This window comes from Sorex araneus, chromosome 2 (genome assembly GCF_027595985.1).
Source record: "Sorex araneus isolate mSorAra2 chromosome 2, mSorAra2.pri, whole genome shotgun sequence".
NCBI lineage: Eukaryota > Metazoa > Chordata > Mammalia > Eulipotyphla > Soricidae > Sorex > Sorex araneus.
In genome coordinates, this window is record NC_073303.1 from 39,457,467 (window position 1) to 39,477,645 (window position 20,179).

The 20,179-nt window shown below is 49.1% G+C and overlaps 1 protein-coding gene across 1 annotated transcript; it reads left to right on the top strand.

Moving 5' to 3' along the window:
• Positions 1-752: 752 nt before the first annotated feature.
• On the top strand, positions 753-18,402 carry FEM1B (fem-1 homolog B). The gene is made up of 2 exons (XM_004620922.3): positions 753-1,109; positions 12,300-18,402. Exons 1-2 carry the CDS (start codon positions 862-864, stop codon positions 13,933-13,935), a joined length of 1,884 nt encoding a protein of 627 aa, XP_004620979.2. The 5' UTR covers positions 753-861; the 3' UTR covers positions 13,936-18,402.
• The last annotated feature ends 1,777 nt before the right edge of the window (positions 18,403-20,179 follow it).

The window sequence follows — 20,179 nt, forward strand, 5'->3', positions numbered from 1 at the left end:
TTCTCCCCCTCTCCTGCTGCTGACACCCCTCTGCCAGGACAGGCAGGCCCTGCACACCTTTCTCCGGCGACCCCTCTCCCGGGGTGGGGGGTCAGAGACGCGTCCCCGCAGGCGTTTAAAGGGGAGGGGCCTCCCGGCGCTCCCGGTTCAGCGCGCTCACTGCATCCTCCTTTCCCGGCTTCGGAGCCCCAGGACCGCGGCGGGCCGAGGAGGAGGGTCCAGGCACCCAGGGCGGCGAGGACGCCCAGGCCCCAGCCGGGGGGCGGGGGGAGGGGGGGCGACCCGGCGGCGGAACCTTCTCGCGCGGGCTCCGGCGCGCCGGCCGGCCCGCTTTGGGCGCGACACCGCCCAACCGCCCGCCCCGCTCGCTCCGCCCCCTCCGCGCCGGCGCCGCGGGCCGCGCCTTCCGGCCAGCCCGACTTCCGGTGCCGCCGCCGCCGAGCGTCCGTGCTGCGCCGGCCCCTCCCGGCCGTGGAGCTCCGGAGCGCGCCGGGCGCCGCCGAGCACCGCGGCCCGAGCCCCTGCGGGCTCCTTGCAGCGAGCGGCGCCGAGGCGGGGCCCGCCCGGAGCGCGGCGGGCCGGGCCGGTGCGGCCGGCGGGGGCCCGCGGGCGCCCAAGCGGGGCGCGGGGAGGGGGGACGGGCCGGCCCGAGGCCCGCGGCGCGGCCGCCATGGAGGTCCGCCCGGCCGTCGGCCGGCGCCCGCGGCCCGGGGCGCGGCCCTGAGCGCGGCCCTGAGCGCCCGCGGCCTGTCCCCGCCGGCCGGGCGCTGCCCCGTGGATGGGCGGCGGGGGCCCCGCTCGGCGGCGCTGGCGGACGCGGCCGCGGTGGCGACCCGGCGGGGCGCGGAGCCGGCGGCCGCCATGGAGGGCCTGGCGGGCTACGTGTACAAGGCGGCCAGCGAGGGCAAGGTGCTGACCCTGGCCGCGCTGCTGCTCAACCGCTCCGAGAGCGACATCCGCTACCTGCTGGGCTACGTCAGCCAGCAGGGCGGCCAGCGCTCCACGCCGCTCATCATCGCCGCCCGCAACGGCCACGCCAAGGTGGTGCGCCTGCTGCTGGAGCACTACCGCGTGCAGACGCAGCAGACCGGCACCGTGCGCTTCGACGGGTACGTGCGCCGCGCGGCGCCCCTGCGCCCGGGGACCCCAGCGGCCCCGGGGCTTCCCGCAGAGGCCCCCGGGGCCCGGAGGTGCTGGCTGGAAGGCAGGCAGCGGCGGGGGGGGGGGGGGGGTGCCGCCGTGCGCGGTGGTCCTGGGCCGGGAGTTCAACGGGGACGGGGTGGGCAGGCCCCGAGGGGCGGTGTTACTCCAGGGGCGTTGAGATACAGACACGCGCAGCGACGTGGGCTTCACAGCTGCCCGCGGGGACCTCGTCCCCCGCCCAGAGCTGGGTCGTCGTCGTCGTCGGACCTGGGCGACGACGTGCGTGACAGCTGCGGAGCGCTTTGGCCGCCTGGAGGGCTTGGGTCGGGGTCGTCGCCTCCCCCTACTTGAGCTCTTCCAGTGTTTTCCGTCATCGGTGGGGTCCGGCAGAAAGACGGGAGCCACCGGTGGTGATTGGAAGTGGCTCGGATTGATTGAAAAAGCAGTTCCTGCTGAAGCTGACCGGGACGTTGTCGAGTTCTGCTTGGTCCTAGTTCCTTTTTTTTTTTTTTTTTTTTTAAGGCTTAAATAGTACGAGCTGTTTCTTCCTAGACGTGATGCCAATATTTTAGAATATTCTGATCAAGTGGTGCTCTCTTCAGTATCATCGCTTTAGACATTCTCATGCTGACCATTTTTGGCCACCCGATCCTGTTCCCAGAAGTGAGGGGAACAGAAGGACCCTTGAACTTAAAGCATGCGCCACTGGCATGGGCCCGTGTCTCCATTCCTGAATCTGCAGTCACAGCTGCTGGAACAGCGCTGCTAAGGGCTTCCCTTTCTTTTCAGATGGGGGAGGAACAGTGGCAAGAAAACACAACAGCAAAACAGAAAACAACCTGAAAGCACTTGGAAGGCGTAGCTTAGTGCTCTTCGTTAGACGGCAGAGAGAAAGATGTCCCGGGTCACGGGAGGAAGGGTCTAAGAGGACTGGGAATGGAGTCTGGCCTGTGTGGGTTGCCTGCTCTGGCCTGTGCCATCCAGGGGCCCGGTGAGGGACCATGTGTGAAGCACCTGCTATACGCTAGGATCCGGTATGTAGCCACGAGGAAACACGCCCGTCCCTTCCGCAGCACAGGAGAACCTTCTGGAGGGAGTCAGAGATGCAGGATGAGTAATTGCAGATGCTGTGCTCTTAGGCCTGTAGGAATCCTTTGGACTGCTGGGAGTGGGCGCTCAGGAGGAGAAAGGGCTCAGTTTGCAGTGAAATACTGGGAGCCTTCACAGTGCAGCTGACGATTGAACCTGGCAGGAGATGTTGAGTGAAGAGAGGCAGCAGGGGTGTGGCACTTGTAGGAAGGGACTCAAATGGGGGTGGGGGGTTGGAGGGGAAAGGAGGTGAGAGGTGAGGCGAGATGATCTTGGACAAAGAACCAAGAGTCAGACTGGTGAGACAGTGACTGTGGAGAGTCTTACCGTTCCCGATTTCATTAGCGCTTCCTCAAGTATCTTTTTTGCATACAGATGATCATTTTTTAGCCACTGTGTAAAGTAGCATTTTATGAAGTGCCTGTAATGGGACTCACTCTATGCCATGTTCTGTGGAGAGGAACCCTAAAATAACATGGAGGGTTTCTGTTCCTGAGGACCATAGAGAAGGCTTGATGTTTATGGCCTTTCTGCCCAGGGCGAGATTCTTTGTGTGGTTTATTTCAGTCATTTTGGCATTTCTGGAGGAGATAGAATGTTATTTGCAAATGTCATGAATTCACTTTGCTCTCATTCCGGGCATTGTGAAAATGCTAGCACAAGTGAGGTGTTAACTGGATGAAGCGAGCTCACCCCTCGGGGGCTGGCTTCTGGAGGTGCTTAGCCAAACCCCTTCCTCTCCATCCCCCCTCCCATTTTTTTTTGAGGGGGGTTTGTGTTTTGGGCAACAACCAGTGACACTCAGGTGCTCAGAGCCTACTCCTAAGTGGGGCCCGAGGGATTGAACCCAGGTCAGCCGCACGCAAGACAAAAGTGCCTTCTGTGCTGGCGGTCACTCTGGCCTGTCTGTTTAGGGTCCAGCAGCACTTGAGAACTAGTCTGGTGAGTCTCGGTGGTTCTCTGTGAACTGAAGTAGACGAAATGGTTCCCAGTTTTGATCATCACTTAAATACTGTATTTTTTTTTTTTTAACTTTTAAAATTTTTTTTTTTGCTTTTTGGGTCACATCCGGCAATGCTCAGGGGTTACTCCTGGCTCTGCACTCAGGAATCACTCCTGGCGGTGCTCGGGGCACCCTGTGGGATGCTGGGGATTGAACCTGGGTGGGCCGCGTGCAAGGCAAACACCCTACCCACTGTGCTATTGCTCTAGCCCTATACTGTATGTTTTTTTACAAATTGATCTTCACCTGTTATTTGCCTTGTATTTTAAAAAGTCTTGGCGTCATCTTAAGTGAGAATTAGTAAACATCTGTTAGTAAACATTTATTGAACACCTATAATAGGTGTTTTGGTACATTTTGCGTGTGTGAGATAGATTTAATCACTTTATTTTTAAAAACTGAAGTGAATTTGTAATAGATCATCAGGGGGTGGGAATGTAACAGTACAGAGATCATAGATTCTATTTCTAGCACTGAAATGTATAGAAATGCTGCATGTGTATGCCTACCTGTATGTGCATGTGTGCGTGTGTATATATACATGTGCTTGTGCATGTGTGCGTACGCACACATAAACCTCTGGGGTAAGGTGAGGAACCTTTTTTCCTTAGGGCTGTTTGGATATTTATAATCATTCACAGGCCATATAACATAGGCACGTGGCCATAGGCAGCTGGCAAGGAGCACATGTGTCTGTCTCGGCACGTACCAGGGCCAGACCACGTGATAATCACGGGCTGTTTATGGTCTGTGGCCTGGACAATCTGCAGCCTCTGCTGCCCTCCTACACTAGCCACTGTTCTTGTGCAGATATATCAGTGCTGAGGCTACCAGGCTGCCCTGGTTTGGGGAGACATTGAAGTGCTGGTGATCAGGCTCGGGTCCGTATGCACCTACCCTGTGCTCTGCCCTGTCGTGCTGTCTCTGGCCCATTGTTCAGACTGTTCAGCAGTAGCTTATAGATTACTCCACTCAGGGCTTGGGACTTGAGAGCCAGAGCTGATCCAGAGGAGAAGGCCAGGAGGGAAACTTGAGGGAATGAAAGAACTATTCGAGGGAGGGCAAGTGGGAAGTGAGGAATGTAACAGAGCTGGGGCAGGATAAGGGGAAGGTGTCAGAGACTGAGGCCTCTTGTAGCTTGACTTCCCTGGGATGATTTATGGGAACCTTTGTCCTAGGAGGTTCGCTGACATGGATGGGAAGGAGAACAGGACCTCTGGGGATCCTGAGGCCTATTTCAAGCTCTTCACTTTTCTTTTTTTTTTTCCCTTCAAGATTTATTTATTTATTTTTTCTTTTTGGGTTGCACCCAGCGATGCTCAGGGGTTATTCCTGGCTTTGCACTCAGGAGTTAATCCTGGCAGTGCTTGGGAGACCATATGGAATGTTGGGGCTCGAACCCGGGTCAGCCACTTGCAAGGCAAATGCCCTACCTGCAGTATTATCACTTTGGACCCGCTCTTCACTTTTCAGGTCACTGCTAGTAGTTAATACTTTTGATGAATATCCAGGTAGAGAGGAAAGGTGTCATAATTTGACTGCGTTTAGAAAGCCACCAAGTGGGAACCTGGAGGAAGCACAGTGGGTAGGGCATTTGCCTTGCATGTGACCAACCCGGGTTTGATCCCTGGCATCCCACGTGGTCTCTTGAGCACTGCCAGGAATGATTCCTCAGTGCAGAGCCAGGAGTATGCCCTGAAAAACGCTGGGTGTGGCCCCTAAAACAAACAGAAACACAAAAAAGTCACATTTCAATACAGAGCTCAGGGAACTAACTTTCATGGGGAGCTTATTAGTGATTTGACTGAATTTTGTTCAGGTAAAGTTCATTTGCATATGATGAATTTTTATTCCTACCTTTTATTTATTTATTTATTTATTTTGCTTTTTGGGTCACACCCAGCGATGCTCAGGGGTTACTCCTGGCTTTGCATTCAGAAATTACTCCTGGCAGTGCTTGGGGGACCATATGGGATGCTGGGGATCGAACCCGGGTCGGCCGCGTGCAAGGCAAATGCCCTACCTGCTGTGCTATCGCTCCGGCCCCTTTATTTCTACTTTATTTTTTTATTTTATTTTATTTTATTTTTTTTGGCTTTTTGGGTCACACCTGGCGATGCACAGGGGTTACTCCTAGCTCTGCACTCAGGAATTACCCCTGGCCGTGCTCAGGGGACCATATGGGATGCTGGGATTTGAACGCGGGTCGGCCGTGTGCAAGGCAAACGCCCTACCCGCTGTGCTATCTCTCCAGTCCCTTTATTTCTACTTCAGATGTTTGAATCAACATTTATTTTTTATTTTAAATTGAATCTGGAAATAGATGAACTTATGTTTTTAAAATCGTGTCATCTTTTATTATAAAATAGTTCTATCATCTGATGAATACATTTGGTTTAAATCGATGAATATCAGATTATAGTTTATTTACATTTAAGGCAAAATACATAAAGTTTGTATTGCAATTTTCAATTAAGTCTAGAAATAGTTTTTGCATTGGCACTGAGTAAATGTTACACTGATTTTGTTATACCTTTATTTTCTGTTACAAATTTCACATTTTGGGCCATATCTCATAATTTTATCTGACTTTTGTGGCAAAAAGAATGTCACAGTTAGGATTTTAATTCTTTTTAGTATGTTTAGGGACTGGAGAGATAGCACAGCAGGTGGGGCTGGCACTTGGCTTGCACCTGCCCAGTCTAGATCCCCAGGCGTTTCGTACGGTTCCCTGAACTTCAGGAGTGGTTGCTGGTTGCAGGGCCAGGAGAACCCCCTGAGCAGCTCTGGGTGTGCCTCCCCCCCACAAAACCAGGAGAACCCCCTGAGCAACTCCGGGTGTGCCTCCCCCCAACACACACACAAAGAGAGTAGCAATACAAAATTCACTATGTTTCTGGATGACTCATTTTTCGATCACATTTTGCAGTGATTTTTGTTTTTTGGTCGCAAGCTGTCATCATTGCCTTAATAAAAACAAATGATTGAAATTCTTGAGTGTCCTGTTATATGAGTGTATAGAAAATTGGAAATTATTAGACTTCCAGAAAGTCATTGGCCAATTACAGAAGCCCAGGAAAGTATTTTTCACTTAGATACTTTATTTCTTTTAAATTTTGTTGAATCACTGTGAGATAGTTACAAGCTTTCATGCCTTCACTTGGTACATTCTGGGAGAACTGTGGTCAGAAAGTCATTTCAGTAACTTTTTGTTTCTGTCTTTAAATTGGGACTCAAATTGGCCGTGTGTTGTATTTGTGTGGTGAATGCGTGTGAGTCCTATTTTTCATTTTTATTTTGGGGCTTTTTTTTTTTTTCTTTTTGGGTCACACCTGGCGATGCACAGGGGTTACTCCTGGCTCTGCACTCAGGAATTACTCCTGGCCGTGCTTAGGGGACCATATGGGATGCTGGGATTTGAACCTGGGTCGGCCTCGTGCAAGGCAAACGCCCTACCCACTGTGCTATCTCTCCAGCCCCTTATTTTGGGGCTTTACCGTGCAGTGCCCGGGGACTGCTCCTGGCTCACTGCTGCTTGGGGCGTCACTCCGGACCCCTGCACTACCACCTGTGCTCTGGCTCCCTTTTCTCTCTGCTTCATTCCTGTGCGTGTGCTTGGGGCCTAATTCCGGCACTGCTCAGGGCTTACTCCTGTCTCTGCACTCAGGGGTCACTCCTGGCAGGGCTCTGGGGTCCCTAAGGGATGCTGGGGATTGGACCTGGGTTGGCTGCCTGCAAGGAAAGCACCTTACAACCTATACTGTCTGGCCCTCCAGGTCTATTTTTTTTTTTTAATTGAGTCCCATGAGGTCACTGTCACTGTCACTGTCATCCCATTGTTCATCAGTTTGCTTGAGCGGGCACCAGTAATGTCTCCATTCGTTCCAGTCCTGAGATTTTAGCATTCTCTCCTTACTCATCTATCCCAAAGATTGGAGGCTCTTTCAGGGTCAGGGGAGTGAGACCTGTTATTGTTACTGTAGTTGGCATTCGAATACACCACCCGGAGCTTGCAAGGCCCTTCACCATGGGATATACGGTTACAAAGTTCACGATTGAGTTTCAGTTATACAGTGTTCTAATCTATCTTTCACCAGTGAACAACCCACTCCCCCAACCAATGTTCCCAGATTCCCTCCTGCCACCTTCGGCCCCTCAGCCCCCCTCCCAGCCTGCCTCTATGGCACTTTTTCCCCCCCTTTGAGACACCGGTTTGCAGTACTGTTACTGAAAGGTTTTAGTGTGTATCCCTTCTCCTTTCAGCACTCGGTTCTTGTCCAGAGTGATCATTTCCAACTATGATTGTCACAGTGGTCCCTTCTCTGTCCTAACTGCAACCCCCCACACCCCCTCAAAGCTTCCTACCCTGGACTCGTCCTCCCGGCCCTCTGTTGTCTTTTGGTATTAGTCTCATACTATGTTCCTCCATACCTATTTTATTTTATTTTTATTTATTCAATTAAAAAATTATTTTCATCAAGTTGTTCACAGTAATTGATTGCATTCAGTATTTCAGCACTGATCCCACCACTGTTAGACCTTCACACCACCAGTATTTCGAATTTTCCCACCACCATTCAATCCTGCCCCACAGGCAGATGCTAGATAATTTGTATTGCTTGTTATGAATAGTATGAGATGTCTGTAAGGGTCTATCACACAGTGATTCAACAAAAGAAAAGTAAAAATAAAGTATGAGATGTTGCCCTGTTGCTTTTGCAGCTGCGTGCTCCTAGAATTCTAAAATTTTAAATAATCGGAGTCTGGAGACATCGCCGCAGCGAGTTGGTTGGTTCCAAGATTCATTTGTGAGTCTCTGGGTCATGACTGTTAATGCGCTCAGTGGCACCCGGAGGCAGTTCGTGGGTGTGACAGCCAGGACCCCAGAAGGGCGAGGAGACGGGAAGGGGTGGCCCAGTCCTGACCCCGTGAGACCTGGCATTTTCAGTCACCGGTCCTGCAGACCTGGATTTTTCAGTGGACTTGTTCCCTTGCGTGGGGGGCCCAGGACGAACCTGTGACAGTGGCTGTCAGGTGGTGGCAATTGGGTGCTGGAGGTTTGCGGCCGCCAGGGTTCATTTGGGGCAGGCGGAGAGAGGACACCTGCTCGCATCCCCTGGTAAAGTCAGCCGGGCACATCTGGAGACATCTTTGCAGCCGGTTGGGTTGGAGATACATCTGTGAGTCTCCATGCCTATTTTAGTGTAACATTTTCTAGAGTTTCATAGTTTCAAGTTCCTGTTTCTGACACCTGAGAATTTCAGGTTTTTATAGAGTACAGGGAAACACTGTAACTATGTAAATATAACTTTGTATTACCTTCCCTTATGGCTGGAGCGATAGCACAGAGGTTGGGCATTCACCTTTCACGCTGCGGACCCGTGTTTGATACCTCCACCCCTCTCGGAAAGCCCGAGCGGCAGAGCCTGGCAAGCTACCCGTGCATATTGGATATGCCAAAAACAGTAACAATAAGTCTCTCAATGAGAGACGTTACTGGTGCCTGCTTGAACAAATCGATAAGCAACGGGATGACAGGGACAGGGACAGTGACATTACCTTCCCTTGTGTTAACTTTGTACTCAAACAACTTGAAAAGACTGCTCTTTAAATTGAAGTGGTGGGCCAGAGCAGTAGTACAACGGGCGGGGTGTTAGCCTTGCATGGGGGCCAGTCTAGTTTCGATCCCCAGCATCCCGTATGGTCCCTGAGCACTGCCAGGATTGATTCCTGAGTGCAGGGCTGGGAGTAAGCCCTGAGCATTGCCAGGTGTGGCTCAAAAACCAAAATAAGTTTTAAAAATTTAATGGTTTTTGGGCCACACCTGATGCTGCTGAGGGCTTATGCTGGTTCTGCACTCAGAAATTAGCCCTGGGGTGTGTGGGGGACCATGTGGGATGCCAGGGATGAGCCCAGGTTGGCCATACACGAGGCAGGTACAACCCCTTGTACTGTTGCCCCAGCCCCAAGCAAAACTTTTAAATAAAACTTCGAAAACCTAATTATCAAAAAAGCTATTGCTTTTGTACGCTAATATGGAGCTTTTAAGCACGAGGTGTGGCGCCCCTTGCGAGCCCCGTGTGTGGACAGGGCGCAGGCAGTCGCTCTCAGCTCTCCGCGACTCCGGTGCCCTTCCTCCTCGTAGCCCAGACGGGAGCTCTTACTGAGTCAGGTTTTTTTTTTTTTTCCTTTTTGGGTCACACCCAGCAATGCACAGGGGTTACTCCTGGCTCTGCACTCAGAAATTACCCCTGGCAGTGCTCAGGTGACCATATGGAATGCTGGGAATTGAATTCAGGTCGGCCGTGTGCAAGGCAAACACCCTACCTGCTGTGCTATTGCTCCAGCCCCACTGAATCAGCATTTGCTTGATGAGCATTTCATATCTAAAACTGAAAGAAAGTGAGTCTTGGATTTGAGCAGAAATGATAACAGAATACTGTTTTTGCTGTTGTTGGGGTTAAACTAATATTATGTGCTGGGTTGTATTTTGCTTTATTTCATGGGAGATAGAATTTTGCCTATGTCATAGGATCATTTTTTAAAAAACGTTTTTAATTTGGAGTTTGGGGGCAATATCTGGCTCTGCTCAGGCCTTACTCCTGGCTCAGTGCTCAGGGATCATTCCTGATGGGCTCAGGAATTATTCCGGCTTTGTGATCAGGGATCATTCCTGGGGTGCCTGGGGTCCGGTCTCAGCTGGCCATGGGTGGAGATGGCCTGTCCAGTCCTCTCCAGCTGATCCTCTCCAGCCCTCCTAACAGAAGGCAGGGGAGTGAGAGGCTCTTCAGTGAGGTTTAGGTTTTGATGTCAATGCTTAGTTTGCAAGGGAAGATTGCTGCTGCTGTTTTTGTCTGGATGCCATAACCGAAGGTTCTTGGGGCTTATTCCTGGCTCTGCACTGGATCTCTTCTGGCAGTGCTAGAAATGGATGCCGAGGATCGAACCCAGCAGCTGCCCGCAAGGCAGATACCCTACCTGTTGTGCTTACGTTTGCCCTGGGAATAGTGCTTTGGTGGACCTTTTCTCCCCAAATACTTTGAGTATATTTTGATGGTATATATTTAGTTTTGATCGGTTCATATCTTTTGTTTTTACCTCATATATTCTTCTTTTCTTTTTCCTGTACATATGTTCACGGAGGAGCTTGGCAAGCTCCCCGTGGCATATTCGATATGCCAAAAATAGTAACAATAATGGATCTCATTCCACTGACCCTGAATGAGCCTCCAGTACAACACCATTGAGAAGGACGAGTAAGGAGAGGCTGCTAAATTCTCAGAGCTGGGACAAATGGAGACGTTACTGGTGCCCACTCGAGCAAATCGATGAACAATGGGATGACAGTGACACAGTGATTTAGTATGTAGCATGATACTATGTGGCAAAATATCCACCAAAAATCTACTTTTTAGATTTGATGGTAGAAAAAGTTGGAAAATATTAAAGTAGAAAACTGGTAAACATTGGCCACCTAGAGGAGTTTAGTGTCATGTAAGTAGTGAATGAACCTGGCACATGCCATACATTTGGTAAGTATTGGAATCGAAACCACAAAACCTAATCATAAACTGAAGATGAAATTATTCTTCCTTCGTTGTTAGAATGCTAATTTTTTTTCTGTTATTCCTCAAGTGGTTCAGTTAAGGAGACACCTATGTATAAAACTTTTCTTTCTTTCTTTCTTTCTTTCTTTCTTTCTTTCTTTCTTTCTTTCTTTCTTTCTTTCTTTCTTTCTTTCTTTCTTTCTTTCTTTCTTTCTTTTGTTTTTGGGTCACACCCGGCAATGCTCAGGGGTTACTCCTGGCTCTGCACTCAGGAATTACTCCTGGCGGTGCTTGGGGTACCATATGGGATGCTGGGAATCGAACCCGGGTTGGCCACATGCAAGTGAACGCCCTACCCGCTGTGCTGTAGCTCCAGCCCCACACTTATGTATAAAACTTTTTACTTGTTTGGATTTGTTTTGGGGCCACACCTGGTGGTGTTCAGAACCTTTCTCCTGGCTCTGTGCTCAGGGATCAGTCCTGGTGGGGCTCCGGAGAGAATATGGTGTAAGGATTAAACCTGGGTCAGCTGCGTGCAGGGCAGTCAGTCAGGTACTTTAGGGAAGAATTGTCTGCTTGAATAATTTTCTTTTAAATCTTGCAGGGATCGAGGGGGTGGGGCAACCCGGTGGTGCTTAGGTCTTACTCCTGCCTCTACTCGGGGACACTCCTGGTGGGGCTCTGGGGGGTTGAACCCACGTCAGCTGCACCAAAGCAGGCACCTGCCACAGTACTTGCTGGCCCCAAATATTTTCTTCAGAGCACTTTCTAATACTGTGGGGTTTGGGTGGCTTTCTTATTGATGTATTCTGAGAAACTGACACCTTGGAGATTAGGAGGGAGAACAAAGCTCTTAAAAGGTCCAGTCACTCAGCTTGGTGGTGAAGAAGGTACAAATCATATATTTCCTGTGTTTCTGAAATTGCATTTAATTTTGCTTGAGAAATGGGGGATTTTGTTTTTGTTTTTAGATTTTTAGATTATGTACTTTATCAATAACAGTGACAAGTAACATTGAGCTCACCAGATACATCCAGGTCCTTAGTATTACACCATTGGTGAGGAGGGGAAAAAAAGAATTCTAGCTGGGGCTGGAGCAATAGCACAGCGGGTAGGACATTTGCCTTGCACTAGGGCGACCCACGTTTGATTCCCAGCATCCCATATGGTCCCCTGAGCACCTCCAGGGGTAATTCCTGAGTGCAGAGCCAGGAGTAACCCCTGTGCATTGTCGGGTGTGACCCCCCAAAAAAAAAAAAAAGAATTCTAGCAAATGTTGAACAGAAAGACTACTCGGTAGGTTCTTTCATTTAAAGTCTGTTTCCAAGAACCTGCCATCAGTATTAGGTGAGGACTCGCCGTGGCGGGTGAGGTTCTCTACTTAAATGAGCGGGCCTAAGTTTGACCCACACTCTGGTGTTAGTTGTGTTCTGTAAATTGTTTCTCTGGGTTGGTACAAGTGCGTGTACCTTTTAACTGTCCTTTCTGGTTGACCTGTTTGTCCTTGTCCCGACCAGGTATGTCATTGACGGTGCCACCGCGCTCTGGTGTGCAGCAGGCGCTGGGCATTTCGAAGTTGTTAAGCTTCTCGTCAGCCACGGAGCCAACGTGAACCATACCACAGTCACTAACTCGACACCCCTGCGGGCAGCCTGCTTTGACGGCAGGCTGGACATTGTGAAGTACTTGGTGGAGAACAATGCCAACATCAGCATTGCCAACAAGTATGACAACACCTGCCTGATGATCGCAGCGTACAAGGGACACACCGACGTGGTGAGGTACCTTCTCGAGCAGCGTGCCGACCCTAATGCCAAAGCGCACTGCGGCGCCACAGCGCTGCACTTCGCCGCGGAAGCTGGCCACATAGACATCGTGAAGGAGCTGATAAAATGGCGCGCTGCTATTGTGGTCAACGGCCATGGGATGACGCCGTTGAAAGTCGCTGCCGAGAGCTGCAAGGCAGATGTTGTCGAGCTCTTGCTCTCTCATGCTGATTGTGACCGAAGAAGTCGGATCGAAGCTTTGGAACTTCTGGGTGCCTCCTTTGCAAATGATCGTGAGAACTATGACATCATGAAGACATACCACTATTTGTACTTAGCTATGTTGGAGAGGTTTCAAGACGGTGACAACATTCTTGAGAAAGAGGTTCTGCCACCGATCCACGCGTATGGGAACAGAACTGAATGTAGGAATCCTCAGGAACTGGAGTCCATTCGCCAAGACCGAGATGCTCTTCATATGGAAGGCCTTATAGTGCGCGAACGGATTCTAGGTGCTGACAACATCGATGTTTCCCATCCTATAATTTACCGGGGAGCTGTTTACGCGGATAACATGGAATTTGAACAGTGTATCAAGCTGTGGCTGCATGCCCTGCACCTCCGGCAGAAAGGCCACCGGAATACCCACAAGGATCTTCTTCGCTTCGCTCAAGTTTTCTCCCAGATGATCCATTTGAATGAGACTGTGAAGGCCCCAGACATCGAGTGTGTTTTGCGCTGCAGCGTTCTGGAAATAGAGCAGAGCATGAACCGGGTCAGAAGTGTCCCTGACGCCGATGTCCACAGTGCCCTGGACAACTACGAATGTAATCTCTACACCTTCCTGTACCTGGTGTGCATCTCCACCAAGACCCAGTGCAGCGAGGAAGACCAGTGCAGGATCAACACGCAGATCTACAACCTCATCCACCTGGACCCCCGCACGCGTGAGGGCTTCTCGCTGCTGCATTTGGCCGTCAACTCCAACACGCCCGTCGACGATTTCCACACCAACGACGTCTGCAGCTTCCCCAACGCCCTGGTCACCAAGCTCCTGCTGGACTGCGGTGCGGAGGTGAACGCCGTGGACAATGAGGGCAACAGTGCCCTGCACATCATCGTCCAGTACAACAGGCCCATCAGCGACTTTTTGACCTTGCACTCTATCATCATCAGCCTGGTGGAAGCTGGCGCCCACACGGACATGACCAACAAGCAGAACAAGACCCCGCTGGATAAGAGCACGACGGGGGTCTCCGAAATCCTCCTCAAAACTCAGATGAAGATGAGTCTCAAGTGCCTGGCTGCCCGAGCAGTTCGGGCCAATGACATTAACTACCAAGACCAGATCCCCAGAACTCTTGAAGAATTTGTTGGATTTCATTAAGTGACTGAATCTGTAAAATTGTTTAATGTGGTGCTACAAAGTAAAGGACTTTAATCACAGACAATAGTAATTATGTGTTCATAAATTTTGCTTTTCTGTCTGTTACCTTCTTCCCCAACATCCTTCCTTTCATTTGGTCTTTTTGCCTCTTCTGGTGATGGATCTTCGAGTACACTTTAAACAAAGCCACGTTGTCCAGGTGTAATATAACCTAAGGTGTTTGGGTATTGGTCACTTAACTGTTCTCTTTTTTTAAAAGGAATATAAAATATTTTATGTAACAAGGGATGGTTATGATTTGAAGTTGATAATGCTTTTAAAAATCTGCCTGCGAGAGTGTTTCTGTTAGGCCCGTGTCAGCGTGTCATCCTTGGCGCGGCTGGAGGCTCGCATGCGGAGGCCTGGAAGGAGTGTTAGGGTGTTGGGCCCCTGGGTGTTCTGCGCACGCCGCCCTGATGGAGGTGGGTTTCACTTCCCATTATCTGGTGTGTTTGACACATTATAACCTTTGGAGGATTTAAAAAAAAAAAAAACAACAGAGCTGCAGATGAATTGACAAAAATGTACTGATTTATTAATCGTTATAGTTGAAAATTCAATCCACTGAGGTTGCTGCGTTACGCTGGTGGTGTGTGCAGAGTGAAGCTACTCTTAGCTTTTTAGAGAATATTCATGGACTACTAGCCTTCGGGCTTGGATTCTAAAATTCTTTGAAATCTCTGTTTTAATGTAATTTATCTGAATTGCAGCAGTCTGCATTTTAACTTAGCTCACAGACATTAAAAACTATGAATGCTGTATTTTCTTATGAAACAAATGCTCTCCATATAGTTATTAATTCTATTTTTGTCCCTTTCCTGCCCCTATTCCTCTTGTGTGATACTTTTAGAAATTTGGAAATTGGTTTTCCAGAGGGCATTATTGTTGCCTCCCTTTAAGGTGTATGTGACAGATGAAAAGGAACCAGGATATTTAAAAAAAATTTTTTTTTTAACTTTCTTAGTCTGATAAGAAGTAGAAAAATGACCAGTGTGGTATACATAGGAAATGAAATGTTTCTGATAATGAAAATAATTTGCAGTGCCACTTAGGAAAGTATTTTAGTCCAAGGGCCGCACATTTGCAAACATACAATATCACTTCTCTTAACAGCCTGTGAAGAGGTCTTTGATGTATTTTTTTTCTCTTTCTGTTTTAATGGCAACATTTAACTGTCAGTTTTAAAAAAGCATATTCTGTGATTATCTTTGAAGCATCGCAGAAATTCAAGTGAAAGGTACATACCTATTTCTCTTGATGTGAAAACTAAAGGGTAAAATGCGATAGATCTGTATTTCTCTAGTGCCAAATGATTGCCTTAGTTATTCCAGTTCATGGGTGTGAGTTCAGACAGGCAGCTCCCCTCCTTGAGAGTGTTCAGACAGAGCAGCAGCAGCAGCAGCCAGAAACTTCCAGAACCAACCTGTGCCAGTGCCAGCCACCATCCGCTGTATGGAGAGAGTGAATATTGCCTTGTGGCAGTCAGAGAAAGACCCACAGCTGAGTCAGTCTAGAACATCCTGACCCAGCACCAGCCTCGCAGGCCTTGATGCCTTGGAGATACCCGGAGGGAGGGGGGAGGGAGCGGGAGTGGGGAGCCCCGGCCCTTGCTTTCCTCAGTGGTGCGGGGTGGGGACTTCTGCAGTGACTGAACTTCTACTGCTCGTGTCTTCTTGCTTAAAGTGAGGAATATTTTGATGGTAAATTCTGCCTTTCAGTTTTCTAACCAGAGATCTGTGTTGGGAAGGTTTTAGAATGACTTAAAGGGAGAGAGTTGAGCTGCCCCTAGTGTTCCTGGTGTAAACCACGGAATGACTGTACTTGGCTTTTGGCCTTGCGCAGGGCCTGGAAGAGAAAGAGGCACATCTCAGGGTGAGCGGGTCACTCCTTCCTCTGCTCGCTCCGACCCCGAGTTTCCCAGCCGCCGACAGTCCGAGGAAGGCCCATGGTTCTCAGAATCTAGTGGTTCCATTACTAATGTGATGATCGTTAAACACCAAAACTTAAAACGTATCCGATAATGTTGCATGTTGAAATAAAAACCATCTCATCCTTTCGGCTACCCAGGACGAGCACCACTTTAGATATTGCTTATTTATCAAAGGGAGGATAGTGATTCTATGTACATATTCAGACATCAAAATTAATGACATTCAGTATTTTGGAGAAGGGACCTGAATGCTGGAGAGTAAAATTACTGGTTGAATGCTGACTAAGTTGGAGAAAGAATTTGAAGACCGTGGGATAACCTATGAACTCTGCTAATGGTAATTGAGATTTCATTTTTTAAACTATAGTATAGCAGTACATTGTGCACTGATTGCTAAGGGTCTATTCTGTCTTGTAAAATAAATCCAAATATGTATCGTGAAACACCTGTATAAAGCCATTTTTAAAACAAGTGAGCTACGTGCCTGTTTCTTTGTTTTTCGTAGAATTATTTTAAAATATGTTTAGCCAGATACTTCTTAAGTTTTTTCTTTTTAAGGGAAATTAAATCAGTAAGAAAGATGGTACTTATCTCAGCCCTCAGAGACTCGAAGCCGTTTCTGTTTTTTAGCTGCTTTGACCATATTATGTTTTTTATTGGTAGAATCATGCTTTGGGTTGTGAGTTTTCTTTGATAACACTACGAATGCAATCAAAACTTTTTGTCTTAGTAATTGTTCTGTAAATCTGGTGAACTAGAGAGTTTATGTCTGGACTGATTCAGGCCTGGGTGAACAGTGTGAAATGTAGGACGTGGGTTTCCACGCTCCTAGAGAGTTGGCGAGACGGAGCTTCCTTTAGATAACTAATTCAGGGAGGAACGGGCAGCAGTGGCACCCTTTAATCTAGCAGGGGTTTTTTTTTGTTATTGTTGTTCTTGGTTTTTGGGTTGCACCCAGCGGTGCCCAGGGCTGACTCCTAGCTCTCCACTCAGGAATCGCTCCTGGGGTGCCAGGCAGACTGTGGGATGCTGGGGATTGAACCCGGGCCTGCCTAGTACAAGGCAAATGCCCTCCCCTTTGTGGTATCACTCCGACCAAATTTGAAGAAGCGGAAATCCAGACACAGCAGAGCCCCCCCTCTCCCCTGCTCTCCTGCTGCCCCCGGCCACTTTGCTCTGGGCTCTTGAAACACCTGAACTGCAAGCTTCACTCTTGTTTGTTTTGCGGGGAGGGTTCCAACCTGTGGCAGCTGAGAGAGAAGTGACTGGGAGGAACTCGGGTGTGAGTGCCTTTCAGAGCGAAATGTGGGTGGGCAGCCTAAGCAGCTTTTTAGGAATGTTCTTGAAAATTGTTTTTAGGAATGTTCTTGGAAATTGATTCCAAGGGACCAGCACCCTGCCACCCGTCCCTGGCACCCACCAGGCAGCTCCTTACGAAGAAAGACCACTCTGGGTTGGAGGACGGGGTGCTGGCCCCTGGGTCCCCGTTGGCTGGCTTGGGAAGCGGCTGCCAAAAGTGAGTAGATGGGTAAAAGTAGCAAGAACTTGCTTTTACGATAGATTTCCTGTTTTTCAGAAATGTTCCTTTTCAGGCTACCCTCTGGACCAGTGTGCAGGTGAAATTGTTTTCCTTCTGACTAGACTGTGAATCAGGTAACGGGATGCAGGATGCTGCCTTTGCTCTCCTGCAAGTTGTGCCCCATGCAAACTGACGCTGTCCATTCCTGTGGGGAAACGGCTGCTTGGCTCCGCGCTGTCCCCTGGGAAGGGGGCAAGCCCCTAGTTCTGCAGCCCCTGCCGGATTTCACAGACAGCTTGGCCCAGGTCTTCTCATGGGCTGGGCGGGCCAGCACCCCCTTCCCCAAAGCGACCAGAAGTAACTCCTGTGCTGATAGTGGTGATAAGTACATTGATTTTTAAAACCGTCAAGTGAATGTGGTCTCTAGCCCTAGGTTTGTGGCGTGTCCCTTTGTGTCCATGTGTAGGGAAGGTCCAGTGGATCATGGTCGTGGGGAGTGTGTCTCTTGATGTGCATCCAGGGGTGAGTATTGATGAATTATTAACAGCTTTTCACTTAGGCCGAGTCATGTGATGAATGGCCTGGTAGGATAAAAGGAGCAAAGATTGCGAGCCGAGAGATGAAGTGAGGGTTTGTATTTAATTTACCAGGTTGTGTACAATTTGTGCATGGCTTTTTTTCGTTGTTGCTTAATAATTGGTAGAGGTGAAGAGATGAGAGAAAAAAAACCTCAGCTCTCCTAAACAGTTTGTTCAGAGGTACCTCTCTGGGGAGTAAAATCTCCCTGCCCTGATGTGTTAAAAAGACCCTCTCCTTTACGATACTCACCCCGTCCCACTGTCCTGCAGAGAAGAGCATTGTCCTATCCTAGTGGTTCATTGTGAGTCATGACAGACCAGTGATGTCATTCTGTTGGGCACTTTTGTCAGACCATGTACGTGACTTTAATAAACATAGTAACCTTGCTGGCTGCATCAGAGACCTGTGAGTGGTTTATATAGTGCATGACATTTCCTGTTTGAGTTTTGACATGTAGAATCATTGTTAATTTCATGCCAATTGACAGTCCTAATAGCTCAGCTAATATGAAACTAACAATATTGCTGTGTAAAAGGAAAAAATGGTGTTTGTGTTCAGTAAATGTTTGAAAAAAAAAAAACTACCTTGAAGTTTGTGTCTTTATTGTATGGTGTGCCTTCGTTGAGATGACCTCTTGTGGAGTACATTAAGAAAAAGAATGAGAGAAAGAAAGAAAAAGAAAGGGGCTGGAGCAATAGCACAGCGGGTAGGGCGTTTGCCTTGCACGCGGCCGGCCCGGGTTCGATTCCCAGCATCCCGTATGGTCCCGTGAGCACCGCCAGGAGTAACTCCTGTGCATCAACAGGTGTGACCCAAAAAAAAAAGCAAAAAGAAAAAGTCGTCAAAGTTACACATGTGCGTGGGGAAATTGAAATAGTGAAAAGAAACTGAAGCTCCTTCCCTGTTCTCCCTTCCTTTGCGTAACTTTTGAGTCATCTCCCGGAATTTCCCCCACTTCTATTTTATGTTCATCTGCCAGGGGTTAAGGTCAGGCCCTCACACCTTGGAGTCCTGTGCTCACATGGGCCTCCCAGGGCAGTGGACTCCCCCGCTCCCCGCCCTGCGCTCCTGGGGCAGGGGCTCCCGGTCAGACGGCTGGTCCTTGCTCGGCTGGTCCTTGCTCGGGCCTGGCAGTGAGTGCCACTCCTCACGGGGACGCCGCACTGGTGTTTGGGGCCCTGGGGATGGGACTTGGGGCCTCACACGCTCCAGCCCTGTGAGCCACCTCCTTGTCCTGCATCTTTATTTCCATTTGCTACAGTAGACTCTTTTCACTCCGGTATTACTGAGGAATAGAAACGCCAGGCACACCTGTAGCGTCTGATTGTATGGGTTTGACCCTAGAAGTGGTTTGAACCAGGCTTTGTTGTTGCACTTCCAGGTTTTCGGTATATTCAGTCCTTCCAAATAATGTTCCAATGAACATTTTTTAAATATAAGGTTCCCTGCAGCACACTTGTGTTCGGTTTTAACATACTTGCTTGTTGTACTCTCTTATATACGGGCTTAAAGGGCCCCAGGATATCCTGCCCGCATGGCAGAGCCTAGCAAGCTACCCGTGGTGTATTTGATGTGCCAGAAACAGTAACAGTAACAATAACGTGCTCTTCGTGTTTCTGGAGCGAGCAGACGCCATTGGGTTACACTAGCATGTGACAGGGACAAACGAAGATGCTACTGGTGCCTGCTCGAGTAATCGATGAACAGCGGGACAACAGTGATACAGTGATACAGTGAAGATTCACTGAACAGATTTCTGACTAGCACCAGAACTCCCAGAATTAGAGTCTTCATAGAGGTCGTTTCACTGTTTGCTAGCCCCCCGTAGCCTGTATTGGCAGTCAGCATTACCTAGAAAGTCTTTCCAAAGGTATTAATTATTCATTAATTGAAAATTGTTTCTTTTTTAAATTGACCATGTGTAATTATTTGGGTTTTTTTTCTTACTGCTTCTTAGAAGTGCTTTGTAAGTTTAAGAAAATTTTCTTTGTCGGATTATAATTTGTGGTTTGCTTTTTTTTTTTTTTTTTGCTTTTTGGGTCACACTGGGCGATGCACAGGGGTCACTCCTGGCTCTGCACTCAGGAATTACTCCTGGCGGTGCTCAGGGGACCATATGGGATGCTGGGAATTGAACCTGGGTCGGCCGAGTGCAAGGCAAACGCCCTACCCACTGT

Excerpts from the sequence above, each read along its gene's own strand:
- FEM1B (XM_004620922.3), top strand. The coding sequence starts at position 862 with ATGGAGGGCCTGGCGGGCTACGTGTACAAGGCGGCCAGCGAGGGCAAG. Across the intron at positions 1,110-12,299 it reads GGCACCGTGCGCTTCGACGG|GTATGTCATTGACGGTGCCA; the intron begins GTACGTGCGCCG and ends TGTCCCGACCAG.